Source organism: Raphanus sativus, chromosome 7 (genome assembly GCF_000801105.2).
Source record: "Raphanus sativus cultivar WK10039 chromosome 7, ASM80110v3, whole genome shotgun sequence".
In the NCBI taxonomy this organism is placed as follows: Eukaryota; Viridiplantae; Streptophyta; class Magnoliopsida; order Brassicales; family Brassicaceae; genus Raphanus; species Raphanus sativus.
The window spans coordinates 15,863,567-15,889,394 of record NC_079517.1 but is presented as its reverse complement, the minus strand read 5'-3'; the positions used below and the strand labels follow the sequence as shown (position 1 = coordinate 15,889,394).

Genomic DNA, 25,828 nt, shown 5'->3' with positions numbered 1-25,828 from the left:
AGCTTACTTCTTGATCTCCAGTTTATAGCTTTAGTTTAATTCTGTTATTTTAGACTAAACCTAATTATGTATCCAAGTGTTTTTTTCAGAGATCTATAATATCCCAAACTTTTTTGTCACAAAATAGATCACGATGGAAAAATATAAAAGGTTTAAAAGCACATAATACCTTTTGGGTTAATTAGTCTAAAATCATGTTATAACTTTTTGTGATTAGATATTATATGATTTGAGGATTAGAGTTTAGAGTCTACAATTTAAGAATTAATATAAAATTTAAAATGATAAATTCTTAAATAAATATTTTAAAAATATTTATTTAAATTAGATGTATTATTCATTAATGATATTTATTTAAATTAAATGTATTATTCATTAATGGTAATTTATTTTTGGATCCTTAATAGAAAATTTTGGACATTTTTTTTCTTGTGGGTTATTTTGATCATTAAAACTTATTTTAGGGTGTCTAAGAGACTTCCTTTTTTTAAAAAAAAAATCTTTTTGGAGTTACTTAAAAAAGAATGTGCTCAGCTTTATATACAAGATCTCTTGTGTTTCTTTACCATTTCACTGAAACGTTTTTGGCAAAATAAAAAAAATAAAATCGCACAGTCAAATTTCTTACTACCAACTTTTTCTTAAACTTTCTTTGATTAATTTGGCAGGGATTTGAAGAAGTTTTCTTGCATGGAAAACACTAATCAAGATGACGCTGTTGAACTTATGTTTTTCTTAATCAGGTCTTCTAAGCATAGTTCGATTTTGTAGTGTATGTAATTTCGGTTCAGAACACTGTATTATCTCAAAGGCAATGAGTTAACCAATAATGACAACAATGTGCAAGAGATTACATAGTCTACATGCTATATAACATGTTATTTGGACAGTTTATTTGCGTTTTACATAAGCGTTTGCGCTCTCGGACGCAGACAAGGTTGTTTCATCACATTACAAACAAATTCCGCTAATACTACAACTCTTGAAACTCAACGAACATCCACACAAGAAAAAAATAGAGAAAATTCTACAGAGAATGAACGGCTGATTCGATTTCACCGTCCATAGACTCAACAATCTCTCTGAACGACTCGCTATGGAGATGCCTAGTGAAGCTAGTGGTGGTATCCAAGAAATAAAGAATCGACGACATCATACAGCAACACACAAACATAGGGATGGGACCGAAGTTCCACAGGAAGAGCGGGAAGGAGAAGTAGAAAGCTCGCAATCCGAGAGACCAGAAGTAGCTAGCTCTGTTCAGGTTTCTAGACACGTACTCACAGTGCTCTCTCTTCCCTCTCGAGACGGGAACAGTGATGAGGAAACTCACATGAGCGTAGTACCTGATGGACTGGACGTTGCAGAGAAAGACCATGAAGAAACAGACGAGGATCGCAAAAAATTAGTCGTAAAGTTTTATGTAATATAAGCAAATAAGGAAAGAAAGCAAATAATTAAATGATCCGTTTTTCTTAAAATCGCTCACAGAATGACACGTGGAATAGAGTTTTCTCATGCATTCTCACCAAAATCGTTTAAGAAAAGCCTTAAAAATGCTTCTCCTTTAATATATAGGGGATTTAAGGATAGGGTTTAGTTTTGGACTAGCCGTAGACGTCGTTAGATAATAATATATTCCTTCTATTATCTTTTTTTTTTATCTGGCTAAAATAAATAACAAACGGCCGATTTAGTACAAGAGATAACAACAAACGGTCATGATCGTCATATGATATCTGTACACGTATTTTTTTTTTGTTAGTTCATAACAGAAATCGAGAATGATTGGTTCTCCAATGTTAGATCATGGCCGATCATAAACGAGAAATCTTGCCACCTATTTTCTCTTTAGCTATATCCGCTCCTCCGTAGATATAAATTTTCTATAAATATGTTTATATATAGTCACTGTAATGAACAAAAATCTATACTTTTCGGTTTCTTTGTTAATTTTTTTTTCTGGCAGAAGAGGGAAGAAAGGGGAGAGAAGTTGGCATCATCGTCTCTCTCTCTTTCTTTCTCCTCTCCGTGAATCATCATCATCATCGTCTTCGTGTTTTCTCGTTAAGCCCACTTTGTTGTTTGTGGGAAAAAAAAGTCTGCTCAAAACTATGAATGTGATGCGTAGATTGACGAGTATGGCTTCTGGGCGTGGCTTCGTCTCTTCTGATAACGTAAAGATCTTTCTTTCTTACGTACTCTATGCATGTTAGGGTTTTTTTTAAAGCTTTTCTTTTTTGGCAACTTATATAGGTAGGAGACTCCGAGACGCCGAGATCAAAGCCTAACCATATTCGTGATGAGATAGAAGAGAACACACGAGAAGACTCTGTTTCTAAAACAGAGGATTCTGATTCATTACCAAAAGAGATGGGAATCGATGATGACGACAAGGATAAGGACGGTGGGATCATCAAGGGGAATGGGACTGAGTCTGGTCGGATCATTACCACCACAAAGAAGGGTCTGGACGATCAAAGAGAAAAGGTGATTAACGGTTTTTTTGTTTTGATTGAATTCTCTGTTAACATTCTGTTTCATGAAAGTCTGATTGTTATTATGTGTTTTTTATTCAGACAATCTCCTACAGAGCTGAACATGTGATTGGCACTGGCTCATTCGGTGTTGTCTTTCAGGTAATAAAAACTAAAACAAAAACAGAAGTCTCTCATGAGTTTGTTTTAAAAAATGTGATTGTTTTTCTTTTAATGAGTATAGGCTAAGTGCTTAGAGACAGAAGAAAAAGTAGCAATCAAGAAAGTGTTGCAAGACAAGAGATACAAGAACAGAGAGCTTCAGATAATGAGAATGCTTGATCATCCTAATGTCGTTGACCTCAAGCATTCTTTCTTCTCCACAACTGAGAAAGATGAGCTTTATCTTAACCTTGTTCTTGAGTATGTACCCGAGACTATATACAGGGCTTCGAGATCTTACACCAAGATGAATCAACAAATGCCTTTGATCTATATTCAGCTCTATACATATCAGGTGAAAAAAACTAACTTTGGATCTTGAACTTTTTGTTCATTCTATATCCTCTCTCACTTCTTTAGGCTCTGAGAAACTTTTGTTGAAAAAAATCAGATTTGCCGCGCAATGAACTATCTACATAGAGTTGTTGGAGTGTGTCACCGTGACATTAAGCCGCAAAATCTATTGGTAAATATAGGCCTAAGCATTCAGATACCTGTTCGGGTTCGGTATATGTAATAATACATTTTCTGGATTTGGCAGGTCAATAATGTTACACATGAGGTGAAGGTATGCGATTTTGGGAGCGCCAAAATGCTGGTAGGTTCTTTAGATTTTCACTGCATGGTTTATAGAGAACATGAGGGAGTGAGTGAGTGTTGTCTTCTTGGTTTCAGATTCCAGGAGAACCCAATATATCATACATATGCTCAAGGTATTACAGAGCTCCTGAACTCATATTTGGGGTAACTGAGTACACAACGGCCATAGATATGTGGTCTGTAGGCTGTGTCATGGCAGAGCTTTTTCTTGGACATGTAAGACAACATCTTCTGTTGTGATGGTTTTCTTCAAACTTTTAACTTGAGACAGTTTATCTGACATATGCGTCTTGTTTTTTAACGGCTACAGCCTCTGTTTCCTGGAGAGACTAGTGTTGATCAATTGGTGGAGATCATCAAGGTAAAGAAACATATTGTGTTTTTTTTCTTGTCCTTTTCCTGTTAGAGATTCTCAGAGTTTGTGTTCTGCAATTTTTCTGTGTGAATCAGATTTTGGGAACACCAGCAAGAGAAGAGATCAGGAACATGAATCCTCGTTACAATGATTTCAAGTTCCCTCAGATCAAAGCTCAGCCGTGGCACAAGGTAATTTTTACATAAAGGCCTAAGTAAATTTCAGATAATGGTAATGTTTTTGCTTATCAACTATCACTTTTTTTCAGATTTTCCGGAGACAGGTATCTCCAGAAGCAATGGATCTTGCCTCTAGACTCCTCCAGTACTCCCCAAACCTGAGATGCACAGCGGTAAGTAGGAGAGAACAATGCTGATTGATTGATGTCTAACCTATTTTTCGAGCATGTCATCATTAAAAAAGAGCTGCTTTGTTAACTATGATTCAGCTTGAAGCATGTGCACACCCGTTCTTTGATGATCTGAGAGACCCAAGAGCATCCTTGCCTAATGGAAGAGCACTTCCTCCACTGTTTGATTTCACAGCTCAAGGTTTTGATAACAACAACTCTCTGCTTTATCTTTCCCTTCTTGAACTATATAAAATAAAAAATGCAATTTATTTCATTTGCAGAACTGGCTGGTGCATCGGTTGAATTGCGTCATCGCTTAATCCCTGAACATGCAAGGAAATAACTACTTTTGTCTAACACAGATGTTGATATCTAAATTTTTTTTTTTTTTTTTGGGCATTGTTCTGGTTATGAACTCTCATTGACCTCTGCAAACCACTTGCACTAGCAGTTCCAAAAAGTGTATGATTTGTAAGTTTGTAACTTTGTAGACTCCATTGTTGCAGACAGAAATTGCAGAATTTTCCGAGTTTTTTTTACTCTTCTTCTTTATGCAAAACGTTCACAAGAACAGTTTTCCATCTCTAAAGTGATGAAAAGCAGTTCAAAATCTCTTAAGATGATGATATGCCTGAGGTATACTTCTCGATATGTACTTCATTGCATTGTGGCAATCCCCACAGACACGTAGCTCCATGAGGTACATCAAGTAGACCGAACGCTAGAGCTGGTAAGCCAAGTCATGGAGTGCAAAACTCAAACTCCAACCAGGCTCTTTGCTTATATTGCAAGATTTCACCAGCCTACGAACGTTTGAACTTTGAAGCTTCCTCTTCTCTTCCCGCTGCAGAAAACATGTTTGATAACATATCCGCATTGTTTGGTATCCTATTTGTTTTCACAATCAGACAATGTACAGAAGAAGCTATCGATCTTCGTTTCTGTCCTAGACGAAGTGAAACATATTAGAATGGATGGGATTATTGTGAAATCATCTATCTTCATATCTCGCTCATGCATTCTTCCAAATAAAGACCGAGCTTCTTCTTCAAAGAAACCACATCATCAACTTCCATATAACAAGGCTCTTTGTGTTAGTCTTTTACCAACCGCTTGTTTTACACAAAAATCACACACTGTTATACACGACTGCGAGAGAAAGGACGTTTCAGGCTTACTTTAAACTGCAAATAAAAATACTTTTTTTGTATTATTCAGATTCTTGTATACCGTGTTTACAACTTATGATTGCCCTTTATATAGATATCGAATCATTGTAAGTATAAGAGATACAACTTTTCATACTAAAAGACACAACATGAAGAGTTACAACTCTTTGTGTAATAACTAACTTATGTAAATGTACTAAGGAGAGATTAGATTATATCATTTAATTTAACACTTTGCAGTTGCAAAGTCTCTGCATTTAGCATACATAGATTAGCAATCACTGCGCTGTGAACGAAGATATTGGCTTTGAAACCATTCTTAACTATGCAGCCATGTATCTGAACTCCAATCCTGCAGAAACAGCAGCACACGCAGTTAAAACGCTAGGAAAGGTATATACTGATTTGGTTGATTCCCTTTTCTTCTCATATCCTTTTTTTTACCTTTTTTTATTCTCCTAACAGGAATGGAACTAGGGACACAATGGAACCAACTCGAAGGACTCAATCGCCTTGTAAACAAATCCGTTTCTAGAGTAGCCAGTGACCATCGAAGAAGTCCATGTAACGTTATTCCTCTCACAATGCCATGGTCCCAAAGAGGTATTCAGCTGCAGAGATGCGTCTCCATTGTGCATACATAGCGAGAAGGCCATTAACCACACCAACATCCAAATCAAAACCGGTTTGGCCAGTAAAACCATGAATCTGCTCACCTCTCAGAATCAAATCAAGAGAAGTACACATCTTAAGAACACTACCTAAAGTGTACTCATCAGGGGTTCCAAAAGCAAAACCAGAAACTTCTTCACTTCCATACTTGCAATACCCAGAGATTATTAAAGTATTCTTCATTGGGTTTCTATTTTCTAAGGAAAAGCTGTTTTGCATCAGACAGTCTAAAAAAATGCTTAAGATTCTCAAAATAAAATCTGCAATTAAGATGATAAAATTCACATAATAAAATAATTTTATCAAAATATTTATAAGGAAAATATTTTTTGCATTAATATGATAAAATTCTAAAAATAAAAATATATTTTTAAAAATGTAAGATGATTATTATATATATTGTGTTGCCATCTGAAAATAATATTTTCTATCATAAATAATAATTACTAGATGACTTTCCGCGATACCATAGGATAATAGCATTTAAATGTTATTTACTGTAAGTAATTTTTGTATATATTTGAAATGTATAATAGTTTTGATAATTAAATTTGAAATGAAAAAGGGAATCAAACACAAACAAATCGATAGAAAGATAAATCCCATATTATACAAAAATATTAATTTATAAAATGCTTCAAGCGGAATATTTAATATAATATAATACATAAAAGTTTTAAAATATGTTCTTAAAATTATGTTGTAACTCTTACTTCTACTTATTTAATTATTATACATGTGTTAACAATACAATAAATGTTATATTTATAATAGATGAAATTAAGTTAACGGCACCATACAGATAGAATTTGTTCATTAGTATTTTTTTTTTGAGAATTATGAAAATCTTAAAGTTTTAATTAGTGCAGTGACGTCAAATTTAGTGTGTATATATATCTTTTCTTTTAGAAAGATTGAAACAAAATAATTAAATTACGAATACAATAAAGTATTTACATATGATATATTTTCCACTAACTAGAATCTCTTACAAATTGATTGATATATATTACACTACATATTATATAACAAATGTGATTTTAAAGATTGGATCAAAAAACTATTTAGAATTCGGTCCCGATTTCACTTCTAATTATTTAACAAAAGTCAGATAATAATATAAATTTAAATTAATGAATCATGAGTCAAAATTAGAAGTATATAACAAAAATAATCAAAATTTTGTATTGTGTATTTTGTAGCTTGTTGATTTTTGTATGTCAAATTCTAACAATAATACTATAGTTATGTTTATATTAAATTTAGTTTATTATTACTAAACATACTCTATATATATATATATATATATATTCATTATATGAGTAATATGTACACATATCCTCGACAAAATAAGTTTTTCTCCCGTGATGACTTTTTTTTAGAAGAGTGACAAGATTCTTGTTTGAAGTTTAATATTTAATGATTTAACATATATATTGATGTCAAAAAAAAGTTTGACATATATATTATGGCGTTGATATATAAAGAAAGTGTTGAATTTATTTTTCATTTTGACGTTTCAATATTTATTAAAATTTAAAATTATTAAAACTTAAAAGCATAAATATATTTTTTTCCTGTCAGTGTTTTTTGGAAGAGTAATTGGATGTTTATTTAAATTTTAACATTCAGTGGATACACAAAGCAAGTGTCAAATTTCCTTATCCATATTGATGTTCCATTATTTATTAAAATATACAACTATTAAAATTAAGATTATTAATTAATTATAAGATAAATTTAACTATTAAAATCATAAATTAAATATCAATATGATAATATTGTTAGAATTTGTTAATATACATTTAATAAGCAATCATCTAAAATATATTAAAATATGTACATATATATAATAATATAAAGTTTAAATAATGGTATTATTAAAATTAATGATTCATCCTAATATATGATAAATAAGAAAAATTACCTAAAATAATGGAGAACATGAAACATATTATTAAAATATGACAAATAGTAATAAGATAGTTTTTAAATAATGATATTATTAAAATTAATGATTTATCCTAAAATATGACAAATAAGCAAAATTGTCTAAAATCATGGAAAACATAAAATGTAATCAAAATCACTTTAAAAATAGTAGTGTATATCACGCTGATTTTTGAATTATATTCAGTGCCATGCATACAATCTAGGCCAAAGTAATTCTCCCAAGGACAGTACTATTGGATCAGCCAAAATTGTATAAGATTGATTCTATATATTCATAGTGACATTGCAATTTTTATTGCTTGTTTTGATTATGGACACATCACTATGTCTATGGCACATATGCTAAGATATGCAGTCTATAGTTCATGTTATGATGTTAAATAACTGAAATTAGAATTCACATTTGCATAAATTTCAATATAATTTTCAGTCCTTTTTATTAAAATAGTAGTATATTTTATGATAACATAAATAACAAAAAAAGTTTAAGCTTTACACTTGAAAGTGCAGCCGCAGGTTGTGGTACCTCCAAAACACCTGCCCGATCCTTTCCACTTGGCAGTACACCTATCAGCACATTGTTTAGGATCACAAATTCCTGATTCAACAAAATATTCATGACACAATTCTTGTCCTTGTGACTCCATCGTCACCGTTCCTAAATAAATATTTAAATATATATTAGTATCATCTCAATTATTTTGTTATAAATCAGAAAGGCTATGAACAAATAACCATTACGAGACAAATGAGAAAAAATATAAAACTATTGAAGTGTAGAACAAACCTAAAACAAGAACAATCATGAAAATAGCAAGAATAGTGATTTTAGCCATTTCAAATGATACACCAAGAATAAAAAAACAAAGAACTGATGTAGTTTGTTTTGTATTGGTAAATATCTTAGACATAACAAATAAGATGTATAAATAATATGACTCATAACCTAAATAGGAAAAATATCTAGAATTAATCAAAAATAATTAATTAATTAGATAGATGAAACAAAAAAGTCATAACCTAAATAAGAAAAATATCTTGAATTAACTAAAAAGAAAACAGATAAGAACTTAATAAAACATACTCTTTCCGTTTATCTTTAATTTAAATTTTTCTTTTTACTATACGTGTTATTTTACATTTTTAATGTACACATTAAATAAAAATTTTTCTTTTTACTATACGTGTTATTTTACATTTTGTTTATTAATCTATACTATTATTTGCGAAATAATTTTTGCAATAAAACCCTCACGTTAAAAGTTAGAGTGGTCAAAATCGATGATATCCTTAATGAATTTTATATATAATTAGTTATATAATCAAAAACGAATCTATACTATTAATAATATTATTTTTTAAAAAATAAGATAATTCTTATGTATTGAGTTGTTATCTTAAAATATTTTTCAGTTATAAAAGTTAAAAATAATATATAAAAGTAAAAAGTTTAGAGTGGTCAAAATCGATGATACCCTTAATGAATTTTATATATAATTAACTATAAAATAAAAAACAAACTTTTGTTAATAATATTATTTTAAAAAAATAAGATAATTCTTATGTATTGTGTTGTTATCTTAAAATATTTTTCAGTTATAAAAGTTAAAAAGAAGATATAAAACAATTTATAATAATTAAGTGATTAAAGTCAATACTAACTTTCATGACTTTTATATAAAATGATTTTATAATTAAAACGATTTTTTATTAATAATCTTAGAATTTTTTAAATATCTGTGTTATTATCTTAAAATTTATTTTTCAATTATAAAAGATATAAAACAACATAAACTATTTACAATTAAATATTAACCAACTAAAACCATTTTCTATAAATATATTTTCTAAAATATTGCTAATATGTGAATGTTTTCATACATATTTTAATGAAATGTTTTTGTCATATATATATATATAGTTTGATGTTTGATTTTTTTGAAAATATAAATAGTAAATTATCATACTGGTTTTTGAATTAATAAATTATAAACTAATAAATATTAGTAAGAAGATTAAGCTCACACGTGCGGACAAAATATACTTAATAAATTTTTATATATAATTAAAATAAATTTATATTAATCAGATTATTTTAAAAAAATAAAAAATTATATATTTTTATTTTAAAATATTTATTTCTATTATAAATGTTTTAAAATAAGATATAAAGCAACTTTTTAATATCTATACTATTATTTGTGAATTTATTATATATTTAAAATGTATTTATATAAATAATATTAATTATTTTTAAAATAAGATAATTCTCACGTATTGGATTTTTATCTTAAAATAATTGTTTCTGCCATAAAAGTTAAAAAAAAAATTAAGATATAAAACAATCTATCTATCTATACTATAATTTGAGAATTAAATTTGCTTATTTGTCATGTTCACCATAATTATAGGTTGAGTCTTATTTTATGCTTAATTATTAATATTGATAAATAATTTTAGTGATCTAACTGATAATTTATCATTATCTTTAAAATAGTTAAAATATTCTAAAGACAATATAATAGCCAAACTTATACACTATAATTTAGTAATATTAAAATATTACATATATGTTTATATTATATTTGGTTTAATAAATATATATCACATAAGATAGAATGAATCATTTATTTTCTTACGATACTTTTTTGGACAATCAAAATCACCTATTGTGATAATTTATGAAAAAGTTAAAAATTCAAAATTATTTATATTATTATTTAAAAAATAATTTGTTTGCTCTCACGTTTAAATTTAGAACGTTGAAATTTTTATTATTCTTAATAAATAATTAGGTTATATTTGTTAATATATAACTACCCATAAATTTAAAATTAATTTCATTAGTTTGGTATTTCATCATTATCTAAAATATTATATATTATATTATCTAAAAATATTTTACATCGTAATATTTTTAAAATAAATATAGTTTATGTATATGAATATTTCAATTTTGTTTTCGTAATAAAAGATATTTTATTAAAATAAAAAAATAAAAACATGAGAATAATTTTATTTTAATGGTTTTTGAATTGATAATATATCTATTTATAATTTTTAAACCTATTAAGCCCGCAATTGCGGGCAAAAAACCTAGTAGATTAAAATAAAGGTAAAGGTGGAATTTTAATTTGAGGTATACATTGAAAATTAAAATAAAGTGAAATATTTTTTTAAAGTACAAAAATATTTAATATGAAACAGAAAGAGTATGTTTTATTAAGTTCTTATTTGGTTTGTTTTCGAGGTATTTTTCCTATTTTTTGTTTCATGTATCTAATTAATTACAAGTTGACCCTAATTAATTAAAACTAAAAACGTTGATTCTCCGTTTTCTATTATCTGTGGTACTCTGTATATATATATACATCTTATTTGTTATGTCTAAGAAATTTACGAATGAAAAACAACTACAACAGTTCTTTATTTATTTACTAGGGTAAACCCGCCCTACGGGCGGGCGGACAATTAAAATTGATAGTACAAATTTATTTTAAATTTTAGTTTAAATAGAATTAGTCTTCATAATTGTTTTACAACAATTTTATCTATGTATTTTACTCTTCATTGTATAAATTATAACTTGTATAATTATAATAAATTTTTAAAAATATAATTATGTACTTTCTCTCAATATTTATTTTAGTTTAACTATACCAATAAGTCAGAAAGATTTTTAAATTTACAATTAGAGTAAGTAGAGTAAAATTATTTTATCTTAGTTATATATTTGTTTCATGTGTTAAGTTGTTTTTTACTTTCCACATTTTCTTTTAAAACTAACGATTTATGCAATATAACGAAATAACTCATGAGTTTTAGTGCCTTTAAAACCTATTGTTGTTGCTGTTAGTAGAATAAAATATAAAATGGATCCTAAAACTTATATGAGACATGTATTACAAAATAATTTTTGAAGTTTTGTTTCTTAACTAAATAAAATTAAATAAAAAGATTATCTACATAGACATATTTTTTTTAAATTGTAATTTTAATCATAAATAATATTTTTATATTTATTTTTAAAATATTTTAGGGCTCATATTTTAATTTCGTATTAGATCCAAAATATTTTAGGGTCGACACTGCATTCATTATAACTTAAAACTATTTTCGGACAGATAAATAAATAATATGAAACTATCGTTACTATTTATATGTCTACATGTTTATTAGAATCTTATATATTATTATATGTGAAAATGAAGTTACCCATTACTTTGATTATAATATTTGAAATAACTATTACTGACTAACTTATAAAATATAATTCTTAGAATAAAAAAATCCTTAGGCTGTTCTATTTTATGATTCTACTGTTGATAGCCATTACTTTTTGTCTTAGGGTTGGTCCGCGCTATGCGTAGGATATGTTGTATTGGTTTATGTCGAAGATTTAACTTTTTGTGTAAGTATTTAGTTTATGTTCATTTGGTTATATTTAGTCTATGTTCATTTGGTTGTTAGTGTGATAATGTTAGTCGTTAGTGTTGTCTACACCAATCTATTGACTGTTTAAAGGAGTAAAAATGTCTGATGGAAGGAACAAACTTTGGCAAAATCATCTACATAAATTTATTACTCTGTTTAAAGTAAATTGTTGGGCTGCATTTTTTATAGCTTTATGGTTTGTGTGTTTGTAGTTTAATTAGTTCCAAAAGCAGTAGTATGTGCGATAAAAATTTCACTTTTTAACTGGGAATCTCTTATAAGAAGTGGACTAATACTGAAAGCGAAGAGGAGAGCATATCAAAACAAATAAAAATTATATTAAAAAAGACATTGAAACATGACAGTTGGAAAAGTGAAATGTATAGATGATTGAATCTAAACCAAAAATAAGAGAACATAGTAATTGTAATAAATATTATATTAGTTAAAGCTTAACTTTTGAACACAGTTTGAAAAACATAGCAAAATGTAGAAGAAAAGTTTAAATACAAACCACAAAAAAAAAAAATTGATGTCCAAGCTTTATTCAAGTTGAAAAACCTGAATCCAGCTACTTCAAGCTGACGGTGCTGAAGAGTTCTTGGTGGTACGACCAATAGAAGATGTTCCTATTACTGACGATCCCTCACCATAATTACCACCAACAGGCACCTTAGTAGATACTGAGTTGTTCCCAAGCATATCATCTCCACCATCATCGTTGACATCATGTTAAAAGCGAAGCACATATCACTATTTGCATAGTACGTAGAGAACAAAATAAAATATGAGATGTGACTTACATTGGCAACAAAGTCTTGTAGTGGCACACGGTCACCTCCGCTCAGAATGCGAGAGATAGTTAATGTCTGATGGTTGGCAGTGAAGTTGTAGCTGCTAACCCTAACTTTGGAATGTGCAAGTCCTCCCTCTGGTTCACTCCTTCGCTAGCCTATGTGGTAAATGTTTATGTAACGCCCCGACCGTCCACGGCTAATGGACCACCCACGTCCGTTCTCTCGGCCCGTGGGCCTCATCCCATCCGACGGTCGGTCGTTAATTTTTCCAAAGCTCGAAATCATTGTTTACTGACCCTACAATCACCACCAGACCTTTCCCCGTGCTTTGGCATCACTTACACGGTATCGCGAATCACTTCCCGATAGGTCACCCATCCTTTCACTACTCCAGTCCAAGCACGCTTAACTCTCGAGTTCTAAACGGATGTGTGACGGAAAAAGTAAGTCAACTTTGGTGACATAGGTAGCCACATCAATTCTTTTAAGTATTTTCACATATCACAACTCGGGATGTTACAATTCATCCCTTCTCAAAGAACGCAACGTCCTCGTTGCGCCCCACGACAGGTCTCAAGACGCCTCTCAGGTCAGAACTGAGACGGCTAACCAGCTCTAAAACCACTTGTAACGCCCCGACCGCCCACGGCTAATGGGCCACCCACGCCCGCTCTCTCGGCCCGTGGGCCCCATCCTATCCGTCGATCGGTCGTTAATTTTTCCAAGGCTCGAAATCATTGTTTACTGACCCTGCAATCACCACCCGACCTTTCCCCGTGCTTTGGCCTCACTTACACGGTATCGCGAATCACTTCCCGATAGGTCACCCATCCTTTCACTGCTCCAGCCCAAGCACGCTTAACTCTGGAGTTCTAAACGGATGTGTGACGGAAAAGGTAAGTCAACTTTGGTGACATAGGTAGCCAAATCAATTCTCTTAAACCTTTTCACATATCACAACTCGGGATGTTACAGTTTAATTGGATGTATAGAACGATGCTACATGCTGAAACAGATATGTACCAGTAGATGATCGGCTTCATAGGCTCGCATGTTATGTAACTTCGTAATTTCCCCATCGAAACCAACAAATAGCCAATCCGCAGTCTTATCAACTATTGTCATCTCCACACAGTAGCTTTGAAAAACAAAATAGAAAGTATTTTTAAGTAACGTGATTACGTATGCGTGTGTGTGACTTTCTTGCAGTTTAATAATAAGAACATGCCCAAGGGTCCAACATACCAGAGTACACCAACAATGTTAATGCTATTGCAGGTCAAAGATTCAAAAAAAATCTGAGATTCTGTTTATACGTCAGAATCTGTTTAAAAATACAACTATAATGAGTCTGACAAAATAAATAACCTTAGCATCGAGGAGGAACATGTCAAAACCCATCTACTTGCCACGACGTTTAATGTTCCTTGCTCCCAAGAATCGGAGCAATCACACCTCCACCATGGAAGAACAATGGCCAGCCTTCAACTCAGAGAGAAACACAAATGAAATTGAGATTAGGAACGAACTGTGAAGATGATGAACAATGATTAGCCACACCTTTTTATAGGTGAGAATCACCGCTTCCAAGATGGATTAGATTGATTGTGGGCAGGAAGAGTTAAAGCTTGATTAATTACGATTCATCAATGCGACTTGTAACTGTTCGGAGGAAACGAATCGAGAAACCGACATGAAACATGCTCCGACGCTTAGGGTTCCGATGAAGCAGCGAGTCACGCCCCGTTTCATAATCGCCATTGTTGATATACAAAACCATGTCTTCAAGAGACGACGAACCCTAGAATCTCGAATGGAGAAAAATGTCTATGCATAAACGGCGATGAATAATACGAAACGACACAAACAAAGTATAACACAGAGTTTCTCCACGACGATTCTTCTCAATTGAAATTCAGAATCTCCATGGTTGGTTCAGGTCGTGACAGATCGTAGAAGACGATGAAATCCCAATTTCGTATATAGCTTTACCTTCTCACAAATAAAGGCTTTCTCTATCTATTGGGCTTAATACTTATACGCGTTACGGTAAAAGCCCAGCAAGACCCGATTGTCGGTTCTTCGTCATTCGAATTTGTGACATAGATGCTGATGTGTCAGCAGGAGAGAAACAACTCTTCTTTATATAAATAGATTTATATTCTTGTTGTATCATTTGATATGGCTAAAACCACTATTCTTGCTATTTTCATGATTGTTCTTGTTTTAGGTTTGTCCTACACTCAGAATTTATTCAATATTTTTATATTTTTCTTCTTTGCCTCATAATGTTTATTTGTTCGTAGCCTTTTTGATTTATAACAAAATAATTGATTATTCTGTTTTCCCTCCATGACGTATGTCTATAATTTTAGTTTACAAAAAAAACAAAATAATTGAGATGATACTAATATATGTATTTAAATATATTCTTAGGAACAGTGACGATGGAGTCACAAGGACAAGAACTGTGTCATGAATATTTTGTTGAATCAGGAATTTGTGATCCTAAACGATGTGCTGATCAGTGTACGTACTGCCAAGTGGAAAGGATCTGGCAGGTGTTTTGAAGGAACCACAACCTGCGGCGGCATTTTCAAATGTAAAGCTTAATTTATTTGTTATTTATGTTATCATAAAATATACTACTCTTTTAATAAAAATGACTGAAATTTATATTGAAATTTAATGCAAATGTGAATTTTAATTTCAGTTGTTTAGCATCACAACATGAACTATAGACTGCAAATCTTAGCATATGTGCCATAGACATAGTGATGTATCCATCATAATCAAAACAAGCAATAAAAGTTGCAATGTCAGTATGAATATAGAGAATCAATCTTATACAAGTTTGGATGATCCAATAGCACTGTCCCTGGAAAAAAATATTTTGCCGCAGATTATATGCCGATACTGAGATATTTGAGGTCCAATATGAAACTAATTACTGAGCCTCTAAATAACATAGAAACTAAAATTATTAAAGTTTAGTTATGCAACAAAAGAAATTTATAGTATCCTTATAATCAACAAGAATCTGTCAAACCTTTTTATTGTTTTTTCATCGAAACTCATCTAACAAAACTATATAGCTATATGTTTTAATCATGTTTTTTAATTAATATATTCAAATCATTTAATATTTTGATGTTTTCCCTATATGTCAATCAGATAAATATGAAAACTAAATAATAAAAAGTTAATAACAAATCTCTATGCTTTTTAGTTTTATTTTTCTTTAAGTTTTATTTATTTATTGAAGTTTGATTAATTATTGTACCTTTTTATTAATTTCATATTATATAATGAGATATTTAAGATCTAGTTTTGTTCTTTGTTTTAGAACAATTCCACAAGTTTATACACTTTGACATCAAACAACAATGAAAAATTGGTATCAAAGAGTTAAAAGGTTATGGGTTCCATACATATGTTTCGTATGAATAGGTTCAAGACCGGAACGACTGATAGTTGCTAATCTGCGAATGATAAGATAGACTCCTCTAGTTTCTTTCCCCCACCAAAACAGTGGAACGATCTTGGAAGAATCATAAGAAGAGAGGAAGAAGAGGTAGATACCACGAGAGGGCCATTGCAATGGCTGCACCTGAAGCATGACTTGTGGTAAGGCATTCCTTCCAATGTCATCAAATCCATAACATATACAGTCTTGTCACACGCCTTGCATTTGTCTAGTGTCCCAGTAAAATCCATTGTTCTCTGTCTCTATCCTTTTGTTATCCTCTTCCTTAGCTTTCAGATCATAATAGAGACAACAAGAATCAAAGCTCTTTTGTGATCTTTCTGCCTTCATTTAAAATCTTGGATTGAGAGTTTGGTTCTGATGGATAAGATTCGAATAAGGAGAGCCCATTATAGACTTTTATCGTCTATGGTTCAATATTCTAAATCTGGGTAGCTCGTGTTTTTTTTTAACTATCATTTATCAAAACTAGATTGAGAAATTGAAATGGGCAAAAAACCGGGTCATTTATATAAAACAATCAAATAGGGGAAAATGATGTATATATTGTAAAAATTAGAGCTGTTGCTGTAAAGATGTTGTACATACTTTAGCTGCTGTAACTAAAAAAGAAACAGTAACCATGTTTTATGCTTTAGAAAAAAAGTGTTGATTAGTAAACAAAATGATTAAAATGACTTGAAAAGATTTTGAAAACTTTTAAACCAATAAAACCTGATTGAGACTTTTAAGACTTTGGAAATTTCTTAAAGAATTTACAGATGTTAACGTTGATTTACCAACAAAAAAAGTTGATTTACCATCACAACCTTTAAAAAGTAAAGGTCAAATAATAGATAGTACAGGGGTTCTTTTCAAATAATCGACAAAGAGGACTCAGAATCAGAAAGAACTTTGAAGTTGTTTGTTATTATTACTATAAAGTATACAAAATGTAGGGATCATAAATGTAATGCGTTGAGAAAAGAGTGGTATGTCACTGAAATAACAGAAAATCAAGACAATCGTATAAAGTATAGAAAGATGAAGGGTCATATTTATAAATAACAAATAACAGAGGGAGAAAGTCTGAAAGAAGAGGAAACTCCATTGACGCCCTAACAAGAAGGCCGGAGGAGAGCAAAAAGTTCTGTTACACTCGCTTTCTCATTCTTCGGTTTGTGAATAAAACAAATCTGAGCTCTCGATCCATCCGTTTCTTCTTCTCCGGTTATTTGGCTGACCGGTTTGTGGTTTATTTGAACACTCCGATCAGTAAAACCCCTAGGTTTTGAACCAGCATTAGGTTACGGCGGTATTGTATAGATTTAGGGTTACCTGTCTCCAGTTTTCGAGATCAAGAGAGAGAGATTGCGATGAATAACAACAGAGGACGATATCCACCGGAGTCCGGAACGCGACGTGGAGCCCCGCCGCGTCCTTCTTATCAATCGCAGCACGGTCAGCCTCACAAACATCAGCAGCAACAGTGGTCAAGACGCGCTCAGCTTCCTGGGAACGCCAATGAGGTCCAGAACACGGCGTCGTCTCAGCCGCCCGTACCTAGCAACGATCATAAGTAACTTATTACTCGTTTTCTTGGAAACAACTGTTTTATTACGATTTGGATTAGATATTATCTCTCTTGTGCTGATAGATTCAATGGCTCCGTTACTCTCAGTGGCGACCAAGATTGGAAGGCAACGTTAAAGCTCCCACCTCCTGATACTCGTTACCAGACTGCGGTTTAGCTTCCCCTCTGAGATTTGGTTCTCTTTCTTTATGTGTATTTGAACCTTCTTGCTCAATATTTTGTCTGCAGGATGTTACAGCTACAAAAGGAAACGAATTCGAAGATTACTTTCTTAAAAGAGATCTGCTAAAGGGAATATACGAGAAGGGTTTCGAGAAGCCATCTCCCATTCAAGAAGAGAGCATTCCCATTGCTTTGACCGGTAGTGATATTCTCGCTAGAGCCAAAAACGGTACAGGAAAGACTGGTGCTTTCTGCATTCCTGTCTTAGAGAGAATTGATCCTAATACCAATGTTATTCAAGGTGTATGCTGGTTTTTGTTTGGAACTCCTTCTCTATCTGTGAAAACACAAAAATATAGTTACTGTCTGACTGTGTTTTGGTTTTTTTATACAGCCATGATTCTAGTTCCAACGCGAGAGCTGGCCCTTCAGACTTCGCAGGTTTGCAAGGAGCTTTCCAAATATTTGAACATCCAGGTTATGGTCACCACTGGCGGTACCAGTCTGAGAGATGATATCATGCGGTTGCATCAGCCTGTACATCTGCTCGTTGGAACTCCTGGAAGAATATTGGATCTTACCAAAAAGGGAGTGTGTGTTTTGAAAGACTGTACGATGCTTGTGATGGATGAGGTGAGCTCTTTTACTGTATCTTCGTTTTTGTGATTTATTGCTAAAAGCGTGATGACAAAAGTTCTTACTGTAGTGGATTATAAAGTTCTACCTGATGTTGATTTTGTTTGATTGTGCCATTTAGCTTCAAAGTTTTTAACTCTTTACAAACTATCTTACCAGGCCGACAAGCTTTTGTCTGCAGAATTCCAACCTTCTCTAGAGGAACTGATACAGTTTCTGCCAGAGAATCGTCAGTTTCTGATGTTTTCGGCTACATTTCCTGTCACTGTGAAGGCTTTTAAGGATCGGCATCTCCGGAAACCATACGTTATCAATCTCATGGATCAACTCACGCTAATGGGTGTCACACAATATTACGCTTTTGTTGAAGAGAGACAGAAGGTTCACTGCCTCAACACACTTTTCTCTAAGGTCAGATGTTTAAAACAATCCCTGTAACCACATAGCTATCTGCTACTCGATTTTGATCATCTAAGCTGGTTATATCGTTTTTAATTGCAGCTGCAAATAAACCAGTCGATAATCTTTTGCAACTCTGTTAATCGCGTCGAACTGTTGGCTAAGAAAATTACGGAACTCGGTTATTCGTGCTTCTACATTCATGCGAAGATGGTTCAAGACCATAGGAACAGAGTGTTCCATGAGTTTCGCAATGGTGCTTGCAGAAATCTCGTCTGCACTGGTATGCTTTCGAACATATACTTTGAACTATGCTGAATGATGATGTTTTACAACTTACTGAAAATTTCTGGTGCAGATCTGTTTACTCGTGGAATTGATATTCAAGCTGTGAATGTAGTGATTAACTTTGATTTTCCGAGGACTTCTGAGTCGTATCTACACAGGGTAGGTCGAAACAAAACCTCTTTTTGTTCTAGCTTCTCTAGTACCCAACCTTGTTTTCCTTAATTCATGCTGTGAAAATGTCCAGGTGGGCCGATCAGGACGGTTTGGACACCTTGGGTTGGCTGTGAATTTGGTAACATATGAGGACCGTTTCAAAATGTAAGTCGCTCTTCCTCTCCAATGTTCTTACCGCGTCGTTTTTTTTTTCGTTTTTGTTATAGTTTTCTCAGACATTTAGTTTTGAAAACAGGTATCAGACTGAGCAAGAACTTGGCACTGAAATCAAACCAATTCCTTCTCAGATCGATCAAGCAATCTACTGTCAGTAAACCTGTAACCACACGAGAAAATGTTACCACCCGACGAGTCACAGTGTTGATGAAAATGGTGAGGCGGTTTCTTCTTCTTAGATTTGTCAAAAACAACATTGATTTCATCCTAAGACCAATGTGCAGCAATGTTCAGGTGTTTCTCAAGCTAAGAGGTGATGAGGCAACTGATACTTGGCGGTTTATGTACAATACAACTCGTCGCAGATACGAACCTGAGTGGTTTGGTTTATAATCTTTCTCTAGACTTTGTTTCGTGTCTATACTGAAATATGTTAACGTTGAACATTATCTTTGACTTGGCGGTCAAGTAATAAAGAGAACATAAGACTCTCCTACTCTTTTCCGTGTTGGGTTTTTATCTAAATGAATATTTGCTCTAGCCCATTTAGAATCTCACTGTTGTGAAAGTTGCACTTCTTATTTTTCCTAATCTCGTTTTTTACTACCAACTTTATCCCTGTTATCTGTTGAGAATTATTTTTAAGACATTTCTTTGTTTTTGGTTTACTTGTTTTTTTCAATATAACTCATGTGATTCAGATTCAGATTCAGATTCAGATTCCTGTGGAGATATCTCGGCATTTGATGAATGGATATGTCGCATTTAATTCTTTCATGAAAATAAACATATATGAAATAATATGTTTGTAGAAAAAGGTTGCACTTATATGAAAATATTGAACAATAATTTATTAATCTATGGCTTTGACTTGTAACTGACCACATTCATGGAGATATTAAATGGAACCCCACATATTGTCTACAAGGTCATGACACAACAGTATCTTCTTTTTCTTTGACTCTTTGTGATCCCTAGACAACCATGACGGTGTCGACTTTCTGCTCGCCCATTATGGATTCTGTAAATGTTAGTAATAAACCAACTAGTAATAGTAAGAAGCTCAAGCATGTCTTCAAAAAAAAAGTAACAAGCTCAAGCACATATCACTTATTACACAAAAACTACAAGAGTAGAAAAGAAAAAAAAAATTTAAATACTGAATAGCACACATTACATCATCGTATAATCCTAACTCTATTAGCTATGATGACAACTACATGCAACACATGGTGATGAACAACTTTACGGATAATAATTTCACGATGAAGCTTTCTCCAGAACATTTGGATCGACGGACGGTTCTGCACGTACGGCATTTAAGATGGATAAACTTTGCCTACAAAACTCAAAAACCCTTAAAAACTTATATTTTTTAATTGCAAGAAATTTTATAGTTTGGAAATCGAATTTAAGACCTTAATATATAAGCTTTTAAATTTTAACTAGTAGACTAAGGTGATTCGACTAAAAATATATGTTTAAAAGGCTATTATTCACTATTGTTAATCTATGTACATTGGTTAGATTTTTGCAATAGCCTTTTTTTTTCTTTTTTTTTATCTACCACCTCGTATTCTTTTTCTTCCACTTCATATTTTGTTTTCTTTTATTTATTTTTTCATATTTTCATTTAGAAACTTATGATAAATGAAATTTTTATATATATCCAAAACATATGAAACTAGTTTCTTTTTGTAGGACACAAGAAAACAATATTTGAAATAAAATATTAAAGGGAAAAACAATTTGCTATAGTATAATAAATGACAGAAGTAACCAAAGTGAATAAAATAATTTGTGGATCCCATCTTTTTAGGTTTCAACATGTTAGAAACTTTAATAAAATATTAAAGGGAAAAACAATTTGCTATAGTATAATAAATGACAGAAGTAACCAAAGTGAATAAAATAATTTGTGGATCCCAGCTTTTTAGGTTTTCATTTAGAAACTTATGATAAATGAAATTTTTATATATATATCCAAAACATATGAAACTAGTTTCTTTTTGTAGGACACAAGAAAACAATATTTGAAATAAAATATTAAAGGGAAAAACAATTTGCTATAGTATAATAAATGACAGAAGTAACCAAAGTGAATAAAATAATAAAATATTAAAGGGAAAAACACTGTCATGTTTTTAAGTTTTTCAATAATTTCATGGCAAAGTTTCAAAAATTCAACGCTATCATTGTATATGGTCTAATAACATCAGAGCGTTTTCGTTTTTACTTTATACTCCTTGTTTGTCGCATCAAACTTATTTTCCTTGGGCTCTACTAGTCTACAAGAGTCAAGAGTACAAGTCCCTGTCATCTACATTACTTCCACTTCTGCTCCTTTCTTTACTAACAACTTTTCAATTATTTTTCTAAGAAAAATGACAATGAATGCTGCTCTGTGTCTTTGTTTCCCGGCTAAAAAAGGATGTCACGTATTATCCGCTTTCAATGCTCTTTTCATTTCCTGTTTCTTGCAAACTGAAGACCTGAGAAATACCTACCCACTTCTTTACTTTGCCTTACGTGTATTCTACAACCCAATCTATATCATATGCACACCTTCATTGTTATCAATCGAAATCTCAAAGCTCTACTTGCTATATCTTTGCATCTTTGAAAAAATGTTTTGATTGAACAACCTGCTGTTGCTGTCACAAACATTGAATACAATATCATAAATGTTGTACGAAATTTGCGTGTAATAAATGGCGCCAGGGCCGGCTCGAAGCTCACTGATCGTCCTTATTTGGTTCTCTACTCCACACACACAATCGTATTTATTTCGATTTGCGTATACCTCATTTCGTTTATATCTATCTATATATAAATAATATAATCATCCATCTTAAGTCATTGCTTCCTTCCTCCGGCTTTTTATTTAATCTTTACGACATTAAAACCAGACCAGACCAAAAACACATTAATAGTTTTATCTCTTTCTAAAAAATTCTCACTTTGATTCATTTGGAGGTTTGTCGGTCTCTTCTATAAACTTACAACTTTTACTATACGAAAAGTAGTTTTCATTCTCTGTGTTTCATCTTCTTCTCTAATCTTCAAAACTTGTAAAGGGTTTTCGGTTTTTGTTAGCGAGTGGTGAGCAAAATGGGAAGAAAGCCTTGCTGTGACAAGAACGGTTTGAAGAAAGGTCCATGGACTCCTGAAGAAGATGAGATTCTTGTTGAATATATCATGAAAAACAGCCATGGAAGCTGGAGATTAATTCCAAAGAAAGCTGGTAAAACTGACATTCCTTCCTCTTTTGAACTTTTGTTTGATTCTTGAGACAGTTAAAAAGCAAAAAAAAGAGAAAAAACAAAGTTTCCATCTTATTCCTTCAACCTCAAGTAACTGCTAGGGTTCTTTATAGTTTTCATGGAAAAAAGTTTTCATCAATTGATTAGGTTTACTTCGCTGTGGAAAGAGTTGTAGATTGAGATGGACCAACTATCTTAGACCAGACATTAAGCGAGGTCCATTCACTCCCCAGGAGGAGAAACTCGTTGTCCAACTTCACGCCATTCTTGGCAACAGGTTGATTCTATATTGTCTTATGAAGTTCTGTTTCTTGTTGTTTGAATCCTCTGTTTTATTTGTTGTTGTCAGGTGGGCTGCTATAGCAGCACAGCTACCAGGGAGAACAGATAACGAGATCAAGAACTTATGGAACACTCACTTGAAGAAACGTATGCTAAGTATAGGTCTCGATCCCAAAACCCACGAGCCGTTACCTTCATATGCGTTAGCCATGCAAGCTCCAGCTTCACAAACAACTCGCCACATGGCACAATGGGAAAGTGCTAGACTTGAAGCTGAGGCAAGGCTCTCTAGAGAGTCATTGCTTTTTAATCCTTCTGGTGGAGAAGTAGTGAAACATGAATGTGATCACTTCTTACGCATTTGGAACTCAGAGATTGGTGAATCTTTCAGAAGCATTGGTGTATCATTAGAGATGTCAAATGGGCCGGTTATAAATGGGCGGCCCATGTCCAAATTGATATGGTCTGAAATGGACATGCCCATTTTGACCCAGTAACTAAGTTTTGTCCACATGGACGAGCCCAATTATAACATGGACAATATTGGGTTTAACCAGTTGGACAATGGGCGGCCCAAAATTCTAAAATATCTAGGTTTAGCAAATTGGGAAAAACACAATATCCTTTTTTCAACATTTTCCTTCCTGAAGCCTCAAAGTTTGATTTCTAAATGTTTATTTGTGATTTTTGTTATGGGAAAACACAATTTCCCGCTAAAACCGAAAAAACGTAATTTTCCGTTAAAATCGAAAAAACGTAATTTTCCGTTAAAACCGGAAAAACACAGTTGCCCGCCAAAACCGGAAAAATGTAATTTCCTACCAAGACAGAAAAATACAATTTTCCGCCAAAACCGAAAAAATACAATTTCTGCCAAAACCGAAATACCCAATTTCCCGTCAAAATCAAAACGCAATTTCCCGTCAATACCGAAAAACGTAATTTCCCGCCAAAACTAAAAAAACGTAATTTTCCGCAAAAATCGAAAAAACTGAAAATTATGTTGTTTACATTAAATGGGTGTATGGGTCCCATGGACAGCCCAACAAATCATGAGTCTTATTTGGTTATGGTCTCATTTGGACATGGTTCTATTTGGGCTTCGACCAAAAATGTCCAACAAAAAAATGAAGCCCATGCGGACACGCCCAAACCCGCCCGGCCCGCCCAATTGACATCTCTATGTATCATCATCAACTACTATTAGTCAAAGCCCTTGCTCGAGGACAACATCTTCATCAAATGCACTTGTAGTGAAAGAGTGTGTTATAGGCACTCATCATGGTTCTGATTCTTCTTCTTCTCCTTGTTTTAATAATGTTGAAGATGTTTTATCAGACACCTCTCTTCAGTTTCTTCTTGATTTCCCAATAAGTGATGATGATATGAGTTTCTTGGAAAGAGAACATTGTTAGCAGCTACACATGGACCATGGTTTCTAAATTCTAGAAAGAGATTCAAACTTTGGTCATCTGATCTTTAGTGATCAGAAGTGGAGTACATTTCTATGTAAATTTGCATTTAGTTGGTTTTAAATTAATTATTTTCTTATCCGTTGGGTACTAAAGTCATCAAGCCAATAATCTGTTGCCGATCACGTAAACTGCGATGTAGGCGAATATAAAAACTCTGGTTACCGAGAGACAGGTAATACTGTTAACAATGCCACGTAAGACTAAAATCGTGAAGCTTTTCAAGCAATTTTTAAAGAGGATGTCGTTCTCTGTTGTCGTGACCACCACTCATGCCGAATAAGGTGGGCTTTATCTATTGGGCCTGCTTCCATTTTGATATTCTAAAAGGTTAAAGAGCTATTTGACAAGGTTTGATTACCAAAGATAAAAGGAATTTTAACACTAAAATCCCTCAGCTAAGTTTGTTTTAGGTAAAAACCCCCAAATTAAGTATTTAATAAAATAACCCCAAACTAATTTTATTTAATGAATTAAACCCTTTCAGGTCATAATTACCGTTACTACTGGTAAGTCTTTAGTTTAGGGGTTTTTACACTAAGCAAACATAGTTGGGGTTTTATCATTAAAATAAAAAATCCAAAATATAATAACATTATCTAAAATTAACTAACTTTAATTTTCAAAATTAGCATTTTTAATTTATATAAATATGTGAGTTGATTTTTTTAAAAATCAACACTATATATGTATAAATTAAAAATGTAAAAACCCAAAAATAGAAAAAAAATTATCTAAAGCTTTACCTGTAATAAAAATTATCTAAAAAATTAAAATGTAAAAAGACAAGAAAATATACCAAAAATATATATTATCTAGTAACTTTAATTTTCAAATTAGCATTTTTAATAATTTCTACAAATATATGAGTCTTGTTTGTTTTTTAAAAAATCAACATTATATAT

The 25,828-nt window shown here is 32.1% G+C and overlaps 4 protein-coding genes across 7 annotated transcripts; 3 read left to right on the top strand and 1 right to left on the bottom strand.

Moving 5' to 3' along the window:
- Positions 1-1,027: 1,027 nt before the first annotated feature.
- Positions 1,028-1,402, bottom strand: LOC130498043 (uncharacterized; the record flags this gene model as incomplete). Its single annotated transcript, XM_056991382.1, has 1 exon — positions 1,028-1,402. A coding segment is annotated over one exon (375 nt), but the record flags the coding sequence as incomplete, so codon positions are not given.
- A 366-nt stretch (positions 1,403-1,768) lies between these two features.
- Positions 1,769-4,545, top strand: LOC108816812 (shaggy-related protein kinase beta). Its single transcript, XM_018589377.2, has 12 exons — positions 1,769-2,177; positions 2,257-2,490; positions 2,580-2,639; positions 2,722-2,994; positions 3,091-3,165; positions 3,241-3,297; positions 3,375-3,515; positions 3,610-3,660; positions 3,750-3,845; positions 3,923-4,006; positions 4,103-4,205; positions 4,288-4,545. Exons 1-12 carry the CDS (start codon positions 1,917-1,919, stop codon positions 4,347-4,349), a joined length of 1,497 nt encoding a protein of 498 aa, XP_018444879.1. The 5' UTR covers positions 1,769-1,916; the 3' UTR covers positions 4,350-4,545.
- Positions 4,546-16,396: 11,851 nt separating this feature from the next.
- On the top strand, positions 16,397-20,404 carry LOC108818394 (DEAD-box ATP-dependent RNA helicase 12). Of its 4 annotated transcripts, none has more exons than XR_001944142.2 (10): positions 16,397-18,076; positions 18,155-18,242; positions 18,320-18,554; positions 18,648-18,886; positions 19,049-19,300; positions 19,391-19,571; positions 19,647-19,735; positions 19,821-19,894; positions 19,986-20,122; positions 20,201-20,404. XR_001944142.2 is itself a non-coding variant. In XM_018591357.2 (9 exons), the coding sequence occupies exons 1-9, from the start codon at positions 17,874-17,876 to the stop codon at positions 20,062-20,064; spliced, it is 1,440 nt and encodes a 479-aa protein (XP_018446859.1). In that variant the 5' UTR covers positions 16,397-17,873; the 3' UTR covers positions 20,065-20,404. The 4 variants fall into 4 exon arrangements, 1 of the variants encoding a protein (XP_018446859.1); XR_001944141.2 differs by having other exon boundaries at positions 20,191-20,404; XR_001944143.2 differs by having other exon boundaries at positions 16,399-18,076; positions 18,179-18,242; positions 20,191-20,404.
- Positions 20,405-22,381: 1,977 nt separating this feature from the next.
- On the top strand, positions 22,382-24,944 carry LOC108815518 (transcription factor MYB17). Its single transcript, XM_018588097.2, has 5 exons — positions 22,382-22,685; positions 23,003-23,150; positions 23,317-23,446; positions 23,519-23,859; positions 24,643-24,944. The coding sequence occupies exons 2-5, from the start codon at positions 23,018-23,020 to the stop codon at positions 24,864-24,866; spliced, it is 828 nt and encodes a 275-aa protein (XP_018443599.2). The 5' UTR covers positions 22,382-22,685; positions 23,003-23,017; the 3' UTR covers positions 24,867-24,944.
- Positions 24,945-25,828: the final 884 nt, after the last annotated feature.

Coding starts and splice junctions, on each gene's coding strand:
- LOC108816812 (XM_018589377.2), top strand. CDS start 1,917: ATGAACAAAAATCTATACTTTTCGGTTTCTTTGTTAATTTTTTTTTCT. Junction 3,298..3,374: donor TTGGGAGCGCCAAAATGCTG/GTAGGTTCTTTA, acceptor TCTTGGTTTCAG/ATTCCAGGAGAACCCAATAT. Junction 3,516..3,609: donor CAGAGCTTTTTCTTGGACAT/GTAAGACAACAT, acceptor TAACGGCTACAG/CCTCTGTTTCCTGGAGAGAC.
- LOC108818394 (XM_018591357.2), top strand. CDS start 17,874: ATGAATAACAACAGAGGACGATATCCACCGGAGTCCGGAACGCGACGT. Junction 19,572..19,646: donor CAGAAATCTCGTCTGCACTG/GTATGCTTTCGA, acceptor TTTCTGGTGCAG/ATCTGTTTACTCGTGGAATT. Junction 19,895..19,985: donor TATGAGGACCGTTTCAAAAT/GTAAGTCGCTCT, acceptor TTTTGAAAACAG/GTATCAGACTGAGCAAGAAC.
- LOC108815518 (XM_018588097.2), top strand. CDS start 23,018: ATGGGAAGAAAGCCTTGCTGTGACAAGAACGGTTTGAAGAAAGGTCCA. Junction 23,151..23,316: donor ATTAATTCCAAAGAAAGCTG/GTAAAACTGACA, acceptor TCAATTGATTAG/GTTTACTTCGCTGTGGAAAG. Junction 23,447..23,518: donor CACGCCATTCTTGGCAACAG/GTTGATTCTATA, acceptor TGTTGTTGTCAG/GTGGGCTGCTATAGCAGCAC.